The 14,788-nt window shown below is 36.5% G+C and overlaps 1 protein-coding gene across 1 annotated transcript in view; it reads left to right on the top strand.

The window, feature by feature from the left end:
• Window positions 1-14,788, top strand: part of LOC113391456 (homeobox protein Nkx-6.2) — a 54,269-nt gene that overhangs the window by 8,736 nt on the left and 30,745 nt on the right. Inside the window, exon 4 of the mRNA XM_064218149.1 lies at window positions 9,236-9,382. Coding sequence (XP_064074219.1) covers window positions 9,236-9,382 — 147 coding nt within the window. The remainder of the gene's footprint in view (window positions 1-9,235; window positions 9,383-14,788) is intronic.

Genomic DNA, 14,788 nt, shown 5'->3' with positions numbered 1-14,788 from the left:
TTCATATTAATAGTATCGCTCCGTCGCTGGAGTGCCTACAACGGGTCCGGTCGGATGTTATTAATTAGTGCGGGGCGGGCTGCGGTCGCCCGCCCGAATGAAGTGGGACACATTTTTTTAATTACCTCCCACCCCGTGGGGTGGACCCACTCCCACGCACGGCGCGCAGCATATGTCGGGGATTAAAGTTGCCCAATGCAAGTTGAATTTGTATGCTCTTTTCGTTGATATGGTTTTTGACATTTTTTTAACGTCCGGTATATGACATTTTATATAAAGACTATGTGAATTAAATATCGAGATGTTATTTTTCATCTATTAACATTGTATGAATCCCTGTCAACGTAATGATGATTACATAACAATTATAAATCTAATAATCAAATAAATGTTGCCTTTAGAAGCAAAGGCAAACAATTGAAAGCAAAATGTAAACTCTATATCAGTTAGAAGACAAAACATAGATCGCATACTCAGGCGCTGACGAACACGGGCTGCCGATGATCGTAACAGACCTCGAATCAATCTTTATTAGCAAAATTATTATTACAACGTAATAATACAAAAACGTAAATTTAAGTCTCAATGATGTTATGAAATTAAATTATAAATGGTAAACGAAGAAACGGACTGAATTATTTTGCATCGTAAATTAATCTCCGGTGACGAGTCCGCACCGACCGAATGTACCAAATTTTTACGTTAAAAGTGGTACTCGCTCCAATTGTTGGTCTATATCCTATAGCTGCTCTATCTTACTAATCTTAGATACTAATATATGTATGTCATACATAAATGGGAGGTTTGCTACTATATCACGCCATAATCGCTAAGCTAATCGGAATGAAATTGGGCACAAGGATAGATTACATTCTGGAACAGCACATTGGGTACTTTTTATACCTAAAATGTCGCGGCCAGAAACTAGTGTTTTCATAAAGTAGTCCTTCCACAGCCGTGTTAATGCGCCTTAGGTGTTTTTTAATTGTTTTGATTTACGTTTTGTTTAATGGCCCAGTATTTTTGTTGTCTTATTTGCGACAGCACCAAAACTAAAACTTTAAGACTACTGTAATAATATTCTTTTTATTTAAAAATATAATATAAAAATAGTAAAAATAAATCAAAATTAAAACGCACTAAACCAAAGAACACTTGAACGACTTTCGATGCATTCATTAATTGAGTCGTTTTTACATCATAATCTATAACAACATTATAAATCCGGCAATCACTCTGTCTGTCTGTTTGTCTGTTTGCTTGTCTGTCTGTTACGCTTTCACGACTAAACCACTAAACCGAATTCTATGAAGTTTGTTGTGAGAGCAAAAATGACATGCCTATATATTGTATCTAGTATACCTACATATGTGGTATAGACCCTACCACGTAAGCCGTAAGTGTTAATTGCATGAATACAATTCCATCTTAAATGTCATTTGTATTTAACGGTGAGATCTGTGTTTAAACCGGGTCCTAATGTACAGTCACAATGGGGTGTCTGATTGTACGCGATAAATATTTTAATGAAAACACCCTCAAGCCCACGCCGCTTTATCTCCAAGGGATGAACCCTACGGGATGCCGACACTGTTCCGTACAACAGGGCGATTTAAATATGGCGCCCCGTGGAAAATTCTAATTCGTTTCAGAGCCTCGGTTTTCAATATTATAATTTTCAAGTGTTAGTTTCTAGTTAGTAACGGATGTGTTGTAACGTAGGCTGCCGTCAGCTTTGAATAGTCAAATCCTGATCTTATACACTGGAGCAATATGGAGGAATAACCCTCAAACCTTCTCCTGAAAAAGAGAACTTAGATCAGCAATGAGATTTACAGGCTCTACGATATCATATGCTTTTACTAAACGAGGATTATGATATCATACGGAAATAAAATAATGTCACAAAGTTATGAACAAGAGACGGTTTTTAATTATTCGTATCCTCGTTTTTATTCGCTCTCCCGCGTATTTTATCGAATCACTTTGATTGATTGGTTCATCGCTGCGTATAGAAGAACAAACCAACATATACACTTTCAAATTGATAATATTAGAAGGACTAGTGCCAGACGGCGATTGGCCCTACTTACCTGCTATCGTCACTAGAGTCAAGTAGCTGGGCACTGAGTGCTTACAATTAGAGAGAAAAGAGAAGCTCACGTTAGGATTTAAAGCCTTAGGACATCTTAATAGAGTCTATGACAACGCAGATCGAAAACCTACGTCATTGAATTTAAAAAACAATCTCTAAATATTTAAAATTCATGTGATATATGTAGACAAGGCGTTAAGCGTTAAGCGCCTTTTTGTATTATAACGCCATCTATCGACTTTAAGAGACGACTCGGTCACAGGTTGTTTGTTCAAGTATGCCAAATATCGCGGTGTAATGACGAGCTCGTAATTGTTTTATATTGACACGTGACGAGGCGCATACATTCGACGACAATTAATTAAGCGCAGCACATGGCGGGGATATCAGGGCGACACACGCGGACTGGACAAGTGCACTCATTTGTTAATTATGATTAGTTGGATATTTCAACGATTCTATATTTAAAATTCGAGCTTAGACTATAGTTAAACTTCGAGCTGACTGGGAACCGAGTAGATATTCGGTTCAAACAGGGTTCCGCATCTTCACACGCCGTAGTCACTAGACCAACGTGGCAACCAAATGTATATACATACAAATCAATTTTAATTTAAAATAAAAGGCAAAAGTCAAAAATCTTTATTGAATATAGAAGTTTTATACTTGTTAATCGATGGTCAAAAGTCCACCGCCGGATCGGAAATTAATGCCTCGCACCTGAGAAGAACCGTCGAAAGAAACGCAGAGGGATTTTTTTAATTTTTTTTTTTAAATGTACAATAACACTAAATATATTTTCGTTATTTGAAATAGCGTGGAGGCGGTCGTCTCATTAAAATAGGTAAACAGACTTACAAGTGGGCTATTTCTCTGTAGAGTCCGCGTTAGTTAATATTCCAATATTCGTACATCGTCTTGCTGCTCAATTAATGTCCAATCAGGGTATTAAGATATTATAATCGATTCAATAGGAATAACAATAATCGTTGTACGCGCGCCGCTTATTGGCCGCAGCGGCGTGTCACCGCTACGATACGAAATCAACACCATAATACTGTTTTCATTGCCGTATAAGTTTAAAATACTAAATCCTGATTATAAAAAGGCGAATCAAATGAAGGCAGACAAATTATTATGAACAAGTACCGAATGCAAACGCGTCACATTTGTCAAATGTTTTTTTTTTAATTTGTTTAAAAAAGTCAGATAGGGAGTGTTTGCGGGCCACCTGGTGTAAAGACATGAGTAGATTGGCACTTTAAGAAATATTAACCATATCTTACATCTATGTGCCTACGGCCTTGGGAACTAAGATGTGAAAACTAAAGATGTTGATGAAGTAACAAAGTATAAATCCGCACGTAAGAGCCCCACTGCTGCGTAAAGAACTTGTAAGAATTATGTTTAAAGATAATTCCGCCACGATACTACAGTACAAGTACTTAGATAGGTAAGCATGATCCCAGAATTTCATCTAACACTGATATTTCCTTTCACCGAGAATTATTAAAGACATTCTTCGTTTGAGGAAATTTATCTTAATTTATAATGTTCATAATTTTGTCATAGTATTATTGTGCCGTTATTCAATATTATATAATACGCGCAACGTATCGTGAGCTTTACCTAAGGAACTGGTATTAATGTACCGGAACCGGCGCTCGTATGAAAATTACTTGATACCGCCACACAATGCGATGCACAATATATATTTTTTTCTTTTACAAGAAAATAGAAAAAGAAATCATTGCATTAATTACGTACGCAAGTTTTTTAAATACCGTTTAAAAAAAGAAGTTTGCCTAGATGTGTGCTCCATTAAAGGTCTTGCTGGACATCCTCATAACTCCACTCCCCATCGCTCTTATTCCCTCTGAATGTCGGCTTTCGTTGTCTTCTTCAGGCCGTCCTGACCTGGCCCTCCCTATTCGTTGACTTTTTGTAAGCATGGGTTATCTGTTCTTATGTGAATGGTTACTCCTCTATGAGCAGTAATAAGTCCGTTGTAGCATTTAATTTAATAAATCTGTGCTTAAAATACCCAACTATAATTATAATGTTGTGTGACTATTAATCAATACCAGTAATCGTATTTGTCTCGAACAATATTAAATAGACGAATATACGCACAAATACAGAACGAATACGTACACGTTTCCTCACCAGATTCCTGGCCATAGGTATTCATTATTACAACGTAACACAGATCGCGTGAGAAAGACGAACAGATTCACGTAGTCGACGAGGAAACACGCGTTCACGAAATCTGCGCTACATCATGTATAAATAAATCCTCCCCTAGCCCCCTCCCACTCCGGCGAGGGTGAAGGCTTCGCGGTCTCAAGGATCCCGACTTGTTCGCAGTAATCGTAAAGGGTTGTACTGAATAAACTTGGTGCAAACAAAAGGTTTTAATTGTCCCGCCGTGTCCCGCGGTTTCCTCGGCGAATAAACTTTGTCACGGTAAGTTTATTGTTAGGATAATAAAATGAAGTTAGGCAGTTTGCGAGACGCGATAAAATTGTATTGATATGACTTTCTAACTTCGTACTGAGCATCGATCGTCGTACATATAATATTATCATCTTAAACTTGTAAATGCAATTTATAGCTGTTGTTGATTAAATATTAAATAATATGTTATATTGTATATTATGCATATACAATAAAAATATAACGTGTACTACAATTATAAATGCGAAAGCCATAAAAGTATATATTTTGATGAGATTCGATACGTGGCAATATTGAAAATGATGTAATGTTCGGGATAAAGGAATGTAAACAAGTTCTTGAAGCATTTTTTCGCAAACTGAACTCCAAGCGGGCGAAACTGGGGCTACATATAGTTAAATATGAACAATATGTTATGTATGTTTATAAATGTATAATGGGAGCAAAACATATGGACAATATTTCAACTTCCATATACGTGTATGGAAGTTGTAATGTTGAAGCGCCACCCAGTGGTAGGTTGCAACAAAGTGGATGGAAAAAGATTCACATGCGATATATCATGGTGGTAGGGAAACTATTATTATAGCCGAGATGGCCCAGTGGTTAGAACGCGTGCATCTTAACCGATGATTTCGGGTTCAAACCCGGGCAGGCACCACTGAATTTTCATGTGCTTAATTTGTGTTTATAATTCATCTCGTGCTCGGCGGTGAAGGAAAACATCGTGAGGAAACCTGCATGTGTCTAATTTCAACGAAATTCTGCCACATGTGTATTCCACCAACCCGCATTGGAGCAGCGTGGTGGAATATGCTCCATACCTTCTCCTCAAACGGGAGAGGAGGCCTTAGCCCAGCAGTGGGAAATTTGCAGGCTGATTATGTTATATGTATGTAGGGAAACTATTTAAGTCGAAGTCTTTTTGTCTGAAATAGATATACAAACATCAATTTTTAAATGTATAAATTAATATTAAAAAAAACTACAGTGAAATAAAATTAATCGTAGTTAAACAATTCAGTTGTTGCAAATATTCTTAAGGGCCGGTTTATTTATCTTATTATGTTTCACAAAATATATGTAAATGGAAGACAAAAATATTCAATCCAACCGCACGCGATACACACGCAGACAGCCCCTCGCCTCCCTCTATGTTATCGTCTGAGCCTTCCCGTTGGCTCCTCGTTAGACCTACAAATTGCTCTCTCTCCCCCGGGAGCCGGGCACAGATTTACCCGGGATAATTGTCCCGGTAGAATCGTCCCGGTTATAATTGTTATTAGCCGCATTAGAGACAACGTTTGTGAGGTCGTCAAGATAGGCCTCGCGCTCGGGGGCCTGAGTATGTGTGGAATGTTTCTTGATTCCAGTCAAGCATTATTAATTAAAACTGATATTTATATTAAAAGCATTAATATTCATTAATCGATGTAACTTAGATTTTTTCGTCTATCAATCATAATAATTAAAAATTAAAATTAAAAAAAAAATTGCAAATAAACAAAGAAAAATATCAAAACCACATATATTTTGTAAGAGTACCTAATACTAATTAGTATAACTATATATCTGAGTTCAATAATGAGATGACCCTAGGTTTATCTCTTGATATCTTGCCTCTGCCGTGAGGTTGCGGGAGGAATCGCTGTCTTAGGTATTTGGTCGCTTCTACCAGTTTAATTGTAATACACAAAATATTTTCTATCTAAACTTAACATATAACAATTTAAACATACATATGTAGATATTTTCTAAAAGAGTATATAAATGTCGAACATATAAACACTACACGTTTCATGCATTCAAATGAAACGCACTGAAACCGTCAGGAGTGATTAACAGGCGATTTTAATCCCATTTACTATTGCGTTAAGGTTCGAAGTCAACTAGACACAATTGTGTGCGGGCTCGACCGTTGGCTGTCAAATTAATTACGACCATAAGTTAAGTGTCACAGAGTTGGTATTCGGTTGAGTGAATAGCTCGGGAGACCGAATCGATGTCGGCGTAGAGCGTCATATGTACGGAATGAATTAAATTCTGATGGTACATAAACGACTTTTATAATTATATTCGACTATTCTATATGCTTTAAATTGTTTTCATAGTTTTTTAGAGTAAATCAATTAGTTATTCATGTTATGTGATATAACTACACATACTGAAGAGTTGACATTGACAGTTTTGTTAATTATAATTGATTTGATAATCATAGGATGTTTTTCAAGTGAAACGACTTTAGATATTTGTGATTTGAAACTCGATGAAAATAAAATGACTCACTGTCATAAGAATATATATGTATATAGGTACATATTATCAAGTTTCAAACCTGCTGTGTGTGAATCGACACACAATTTTTTATTTTATCTTGGAAGATACTACTAACTTCTGGTTTCTAATGGCCATTGATGATTCTGATGGCTGGATAATTTTAGGTCAGTGCTTATCACTGGCTAAGTAAGAATTTATTTTCTTACACCGGTCTAAGATTTTCACTTTTGTCTGTGATAACACTACCTCACTCACTGCGCCCGAATGGAACTACTATGTTAAGAGAGGTAGGTTAGGGGCTGTTTCAGCTCCATTCTAAGCACGACTAGCTTGAACATCATCGGCATCATCATCTTAATGTTTCGCACCCCTGAAACTTCGGGTGAGGCGGCTCTTTGTAGGTTTGTCCTACTACAATGTTTATATCTATTATACATATATATGTGGGAGTATTTAATGCCTTCAAAAATAAAACAATATATTTTACAAATATATATATGCATTTGCAGAGACAGATAACTAAATGTTCCGTATATATTAAATATACTTACTTATAAATTATGAAATATTATTCACGAGTTACGGGCAGAGACACGCTATTTAACTTGTCTAAGAAAGCAATTCTGTTATCACATAAAACATATAAATCGTCTACAATGACTCGTGAGGCGGCGATACAAAGCGTCCGTCCGTACGTTCCGCATAAACAAAATACCTCTGCGGAAAGTTACATTAATATTAATGCAGCATCCGATTAACCCTGTCTTGAATAAGATTAATATTTATCATAACGGATAAATCAATCGCAAATGCTTGAATGGTAAAGAAAATTAGCTAAAGTATTCAGTGAAAATATGTTTTCCTTTTTCTGAGGAAATGTTCTGTATGAACTGTTTGCCGCAGCTATGCCTATCTGCAAGTAAATTAGGTTTATATTTTAGTTTTTAATTAAACATATATTTTAACGAATAATCAGTCAATTGTTATAAACATTTTACGGTGGCAATGTTTGTGGATGGTGGTCACATTTACCATCAGGTTTACCTATTTTAAATTAAGATATAAATCAATCATGTAAACATGATTTTAATAATGTATTTAACACCGATAGAGAAGAGTCATAGTATTCCTCTAAAACGAGTTAATTTATTGCCGCACATATATGCACTATAGTTATTTTCACCATTCCTTATACCAATGCAGCAACCTTCTGAACTAAGATATTATGTCCCTTGTGCCTGTTTTAAAGGGTGAGTGGTACCACCAAATGAACTGCGTAACTACAGCCAAATAGCGAAATTTGGATAACAGCAGCAGTGTACAGCGAGCGATATGCAGTGCGCTATTTATTTCTTTACATATTTAGCACTGAGAGGACTGGAGGGCGAAGCACGCATCCTTACACGCTGTGTTACGATCAGATCGAACAGCTTAATTTCTTTCATTGGCAATAGAAGGAATAGCCAATGTATCTCATAGTGTCTGCGTGTGTGTGCACATAGATTATGGACGAAGGCGACAATTCCCTCTGCTTTGTACAAGATAAATAACGGAGTAGACAAGAAATGTTGATTTATATTTGAACTTCATAATATTTCGCGATAAACAATGGAGCTTGTGTCATTGAAACAAATAAAAACACAATAAAACCGCTCCGAGTCCTGAGGGCGAACAAAAAGCGTATCACATTCAATTGTTATATATTTCATCGCGTATAAATGTTTTGATGAAGCGACCGCGCGGGAGGGCTCCCCGGGGAGGAGCTGGGTAGGAGGGATGAAATGAAAATAATGATAAAAACGTCGACGCCGCTGAGGGAACGAGTGAGCGAAACGACTAACTATGCACATAACGAAGTCTTTGTTTTTGCAATTTCAATGATGTAATCGTTAATTAGAATATCAAAATATAACGAACATAAAATGTATTTCAAATCAAAATAATAAAAAAACATTCGTGTGCTTTTTGTACAGAAAGCGATCGGGTTTAAAACCGATTAAACTAACTTCACACAACAGCTTCTGCTAAATCTAGATCAACGTACTCATTTTTTTTTTATTTAGGTATATGAAAGACTTCCAATTACTACATTCCATTCATTCGTTCATTATGATTAAAGAGAGTGAATATTTGTATACGCCTCGTTTCTGTCGCATAGTATTGTGTACTATAGCAGATGACGTAGTGTTAACACATATGTATGTACAGAGTGTTATATCTCCTGTATTTATTAGAATTATATTTTATGATTAAATGCTTACGATAAAATATTATCATTTAAAAAGTGTCTAAACTACTAACAACTATTGCGCACTTACTTCTGACGTGCTAAAGATAATACTGATGATTTCAGTGAGCAATGGCGCGCTCAGCGCATGCGCAGCTCAAGCCGGCGGAATGGACAAGGATGGCAAGAAAAAGCACACGCGACCGACCTTCAGCGGACAACAGATCTTCGCGCTGGAGAAGACCTTCGAACAGACCAAGTACCTGGCGGGGCCGGAGCGCGCCAAGCTGGCCTACGCGCTGGGCATGACCGAGTCACAAGTTAAGGTAAGCTGATTTGTCGTGTCATGTCCTTCATGTTGCAAGAATAATTTAGATCTTAGTTTAATCTGGAATGAACCGGTTTTGACTTTAAACCTCGTTGGGGAGCTATTTGGTTTGGTATGTGCCTTGTGCCTGTACACTGACTCTTTCACCCTTTAAACCGGAACACAACAACACTGAGTACTGTTGTTTGGCGGTCGAATATCTGATAAGTGGGTGGTTGGTGTTACCATCAACTATTCTATTCTTTCGAAGTTATACCTTATATACAAATGAAAAGAAGCCCAGATTCATGAGATGTCGGATTCAAACAGACGCAAGTGTTATTGAGTTATAATGTGTAATTTCCGCGGGAAAGTGACCAGCTGAAAACCAGAGATGTTTTTGACATGTTATACTGAGCTGGCACTTTTTGCCACATAATGTTAAACGTTAAATTTAAATTGTAATTACTTTTCTTTTGGAGACCTTTATTATTTAAGGGGTCTGGCGTAGCTGTACCTATATCAAAGAGAATACAATACGAGCCGCGAAGGATTTTTATAGTTGATAAAAATACCTAATAAAATATATTTTTTATTTTTACAAATATAATGAAGGGACACAGGGAACATCCATATTTGTGCATCGGGACCCGAAAAGCTTGTTACGCCTTTGTCTGGGACTAGTTTTTTCTAGATTACTCGTTAAATCAGATATTACTTTAAACACGAGATCAATTACGTACAAGACTTACTTAATCCCTTTATTGTTAAATGCAATTAGTTTTAATATTCGAATAACATGAAACACAATAACGTATAAAGATTAAATAACGGCCACTCTAATAGGGTAACACCTCCGTACGGCCTTCACCCCACATACCCCGAACCGAGCACGCATATGGCGCTATCGTTGCACGCTATAATACACCAAAACTCGTAAGAGATAAAGGTGAAAGTCATTCGATATGATTTGTTAAACAATAACCGATGTAGTCCGTCCGTAATCGGATTACAGAGATTGAAAAGTCAATCACTTAGTCGCGGCGCAATCAAACGTTTCGCTCTATTGCTGGGGATTAGCGAGTGACATGTGGGCCCGTTGCTTCGTCTCGTTTACAGATACGAATATCTGTTGTTATTGATACGGCACGCTTTTAATATATACGCCGTAGTTCGTGTGTTGCTCGATATCGCTTCGATTGAAACACATGTTTTAATTCAAATTGTATCTATTTTTAACTCGAAACGCTGACTGTGTTTAATTGTTTACTTGTAAATGTATTTCGCTTTAGTTAACACTTAAATCTTATGGCTAGAGCGTAACAACATTATTTCAAAATATGTTATACGTATAAAAATGTATTTCAATATAAGTATGTACATTTTAGATTAAATATATGTATTTGCACCTAGTAAAACGGGCTCGGCAACTTATAATCTTGTAATATGATAAATAATGACTGTGTGTGATATGTCCGTAGAAGGATACGAAGAAAGTAGCAACAAAATCACTCCACTATTTTTGAGGAGAAGGAGCTTGTTCTACCAATTTTTTCCAATGCGGGTTGATGAACATCAGTTTCAGGTTTTCATCCAACGCAGGTTTTCTGACGAAGTTAAATTCAATTCAAGCGTGGTTTGAATCTGCGTTCTTGGGTTAAGATTTTAACCACTGGTCTGTTGGATCGACTAAGGCCTTATATATCAAGTACTGCTAAACTACGCTTATTATATATCGGGGCCAATTTAACTATCTGACTCTATAAACAGTGTTCATGTGACATATTGCTCAACAGATAACAAATAATAGATATGATTACAAAAATAGATACCTCGATAAATGAATATAAGCAATTAATAATTTGTGAACGTTCCACTTCTGAGTTTGTCTCTTATTACGGAAAGGTTACGAAGCCGTAATGGAGTGGCCATTACGGGTTTTTACGATGTTACCTTTAAACTAAGAGCAAAATTTAATTGGAACTATTTTAATTCTATGTAAAAATATTTACTAGATATATTAATAATATTGTAAAGCTGAAAAGTGAAGAGTTTATTTGTTTGTATATATTATAGCGTTAATTTATATTATCAGTTTGATATGAAAAAAATGTTTGCATTGAATAGCCCATTGTTTGAAAATGGTTATAGACTATTGAAAATAACACAGATGAAACCGCGCGGAAATAAATGCGTTTCATAATTGTAATACAATTAAAAAAAATTAAAACTTTATTAAGTGTAACAAGAGCGAGAAAAATAATTGAAAGTACAGTATTTGATTTTATACTAATTAGGACGAAGTTTTCCCTCGAATAACGATCGCTAAACGCCGGGGACATTAGCTAGAACATTAGGGATTATTATGAACGCCGGACGTAATCGCAACGAAAACACGACCTATTCGTCCGGTATACATTGCTGGCAGGACCACGATGTATAGACTCAATACTTTGTTCAGCGGGTAATGGATGTGCGGACGATTGTTTCTGACTCTTTGTTGGATTTAGTAAAGCAATAAAGGGGTCGACTGCTCGCTGAGTTGCGGTCACGCGCGCTTTGCGATACGTTGGGACTATTATTGAAATGTCCGCTGTTTTGTGTATCGTTTAAATTCTATTTACGTTTTGCCCGATGCGGAAGAATTGAATTTATGATTCGAGATTCTTTTTTTTTTATTTTTGAAACTTCTTAGGTGCTCAATAAAAGTAAAGTAAGGGGTATATAATATATAGTTTCTTGAGTTGAGGTGAGTTTCAACAAGCTGCTCCAATATTGTTTGGACACACATGTGGAAAGTTTTTATTTATCAAGTGCGAGTTTCCTCGTGATGTTATCCTTGGTCGCCGTACATGAGATTAAATATTGCAATTCAAAATTTAGTGGTGATTGCCTGGGTTTGTACCTGCAATCTTCCAGTAAAGATTGTGCCCTTCAATCATTCGGCTATCTCGGCTCTGTGAGCGAAATATTCCAGTAAACAAATATAAACGAACATATTACTAGTTTATTTGCGATAAACTTGAAATTGTGATGCAAATTATAATTTATTACGCGACAAATGTTCAGTCCTTTAAAAGAATCAATGAATTCAATTGGGGAAGTTATCATTCATGTCTGCGTATTCGTTTAAGACTTCGTCTATCATAAATTACACGGCGATGACGCTCACCCTTCGTTCCCCCGAAGCGAACGCATCGCGTAGTTAGCGTTTAATTCCGAGGGGCAAATCATGTTAACTAAGTAGAGAGCTCCATTTAGGGATGATGTTGGGCCAGCAGATATCCTTACCCTTCTGCGCCAAGGAGGATTATGCATTTTGTGTAAGCAAATCAAGTGAAGTTAAATTTGTACTTTATAAACGACCTTAAAAAAGAAAATATTTCGGGATCCTTTTTACGTTGACGTCATTACAACTCCAGGGTTTCGTCTCAAATTCATTGCTATTAGACATTGTTAAGATTATATTAAAAGCGTATAATTAAGGCGAATTATGAAGCATTTTTATTTTTTAGAAAACTTTTTCATATAATTAGAAACTGGACTTTTATGTTGTGATATACAGAAAAGTTCATCTGTATACATTTCTCAATCCGCAAATCACTAGAGCGTGTTGGAACAAGTTCCAAAAAAAACTTTCTCCTTCAGGGAGAGGTAATTTAAAGGCTGTTACTTAATTATGTCCACCCCGAGTGCACATCCACAGTAATCCATTTTATAAAACATTAAAACTATCGTGTATCGACTCAATACAATTGAATATAATTCAATATTTATCGCCGAATGTATAGCTGCGTGTAAGGTAGTACGCCACGCAATGAACCGAGAGTAACACGGTTAATGTACGAAGTGCAAACGCCGATACTGACGGCTCGCGATTTTTGTTACGTCATTTCGCATTATGTTTTGTTTTTGTAACGCGTTCGCGAGGCGGCTTCGTTGCGGAGTTTGTTTGTAAACGGGCGAGACTTGCAATTACATGTTCTAGTAAAATTATAATAATATACAAAATGCAGGTACATATCATTGTTACACGATATCATTATTTACTTGGTAGTAAGGCTTCGTGCAAGCCAATCTGGGTAGGTACCTCCCACTTATGAGGTATTCTACCGCCAAACATACTTGGTATAGTTATTAAAAAAAGATTAATATTTCTATAACGCCAATGCCTATAGGTAGTGATGGCCACCTACAGTCAGCTGATTTTGACTTTGAAAATAACATGACAAGTATCTTAATTGCATTTATCAGCGTAAGAGCTTTAAACGAATTACACTAACAGCCACATTCAATCCAATACAGACGAATGATCTATAATACTTTGTAACGCTAAATACGCACAATACGACCTCTTAGTTGCCAATTGAGCTCAAAAGCCAATCCACATCGGTGCATTCGCCCTGCAAACTGCCAATCACACCTAAACAACATAAAATAAACTCTACCGTATCGTAATAAGGTTCAAATGAGCTGCACACATCAGTGCTCTCATTTCCCCTATATGGTGTCATAGCTCATTTGGCATTCGATAGAATTAATCCATAGGGAAGATTAACAGAGGGCTAGTCGCGTGTTTACACATGTGGCGCTCAGCCGGTGCATGGCGTAATGCAATCAATTGTTTCACTCCGATGTTTATTTTGTTTGGAATATTAGAATATTTGGGGCGCACAGCGCGTAATGTACATTAAACTAATTATACGGAAATAATGAATTGTAACGCTTACATTTGCAAATACTGTCTATATTATCAACTCCAATGGCGTAGACGAACCTTTCATTTTTATTATCTGTCGACTGGGCAACGCTTCTATAAAGATTTTACAATGACCTCGCAAATATAGTTTAGTCCCAAAAAGCTCCACGTATAGTTCTTAGTAGGAATGAATATAAATCATTAAATTTCATATCCTTAGGTTCTAGTATTTTTTATAGAAGGATTATTCCGGACTTAAAAACGACTTTACTGAATCCATTTTGAATGAACCTCAACATCGGCTCAGTAAAAAATTGTAATGGTTACAGAGTCAATGTGCCACCAACCTCGGGAACTGGGATGTTCAGTCTATTGTGCCTGTAGTTATGCTGGCTCACTAACCTTTCAAAACGGAACACAATACGAAGTTGAGGTTTTATTTCGGTAGAATATATGAGTGGGTGGTATCTACCCTGGGCTTGCACATCATATCACCCAATAGATACTAAACTAAAATTCCTCCTAGAAAATGCTGTGGTGTGTGATCGGTTTTCCACATCTATAAAAGTTCTTAAGGCACTAAGTACGATGGTGTTCATTTTTTCACAAAAATATCCTATTGTCGACGCTTACGTCAACAATGGCTTGAGATGAGGCTCTGTTCTAATTTGCAGAAAACTCACCACGTGTGATTTCTATCCTTGATATCTTATTTACTTGTTTGTG

The sequence above is a fragment of the Vanessa tameamea genome, chromosome 20 (genome assembly GCF_037043105.1).
Source record: "Vanessa tameamea isolate UH-Manoa-2023 chromosome 20, ilVanTame1 primary haplotype, whole genome shotgun sequence".
NCBI lineage: Eukaryota > Metazoa > Arthropoda > Insecta > Lepidoptera > Nymphalidae > Vanessa > Vanessa tameamea.
This window is presented reverse-complemented; position numbering and strand designations above follow the sequence as displayed.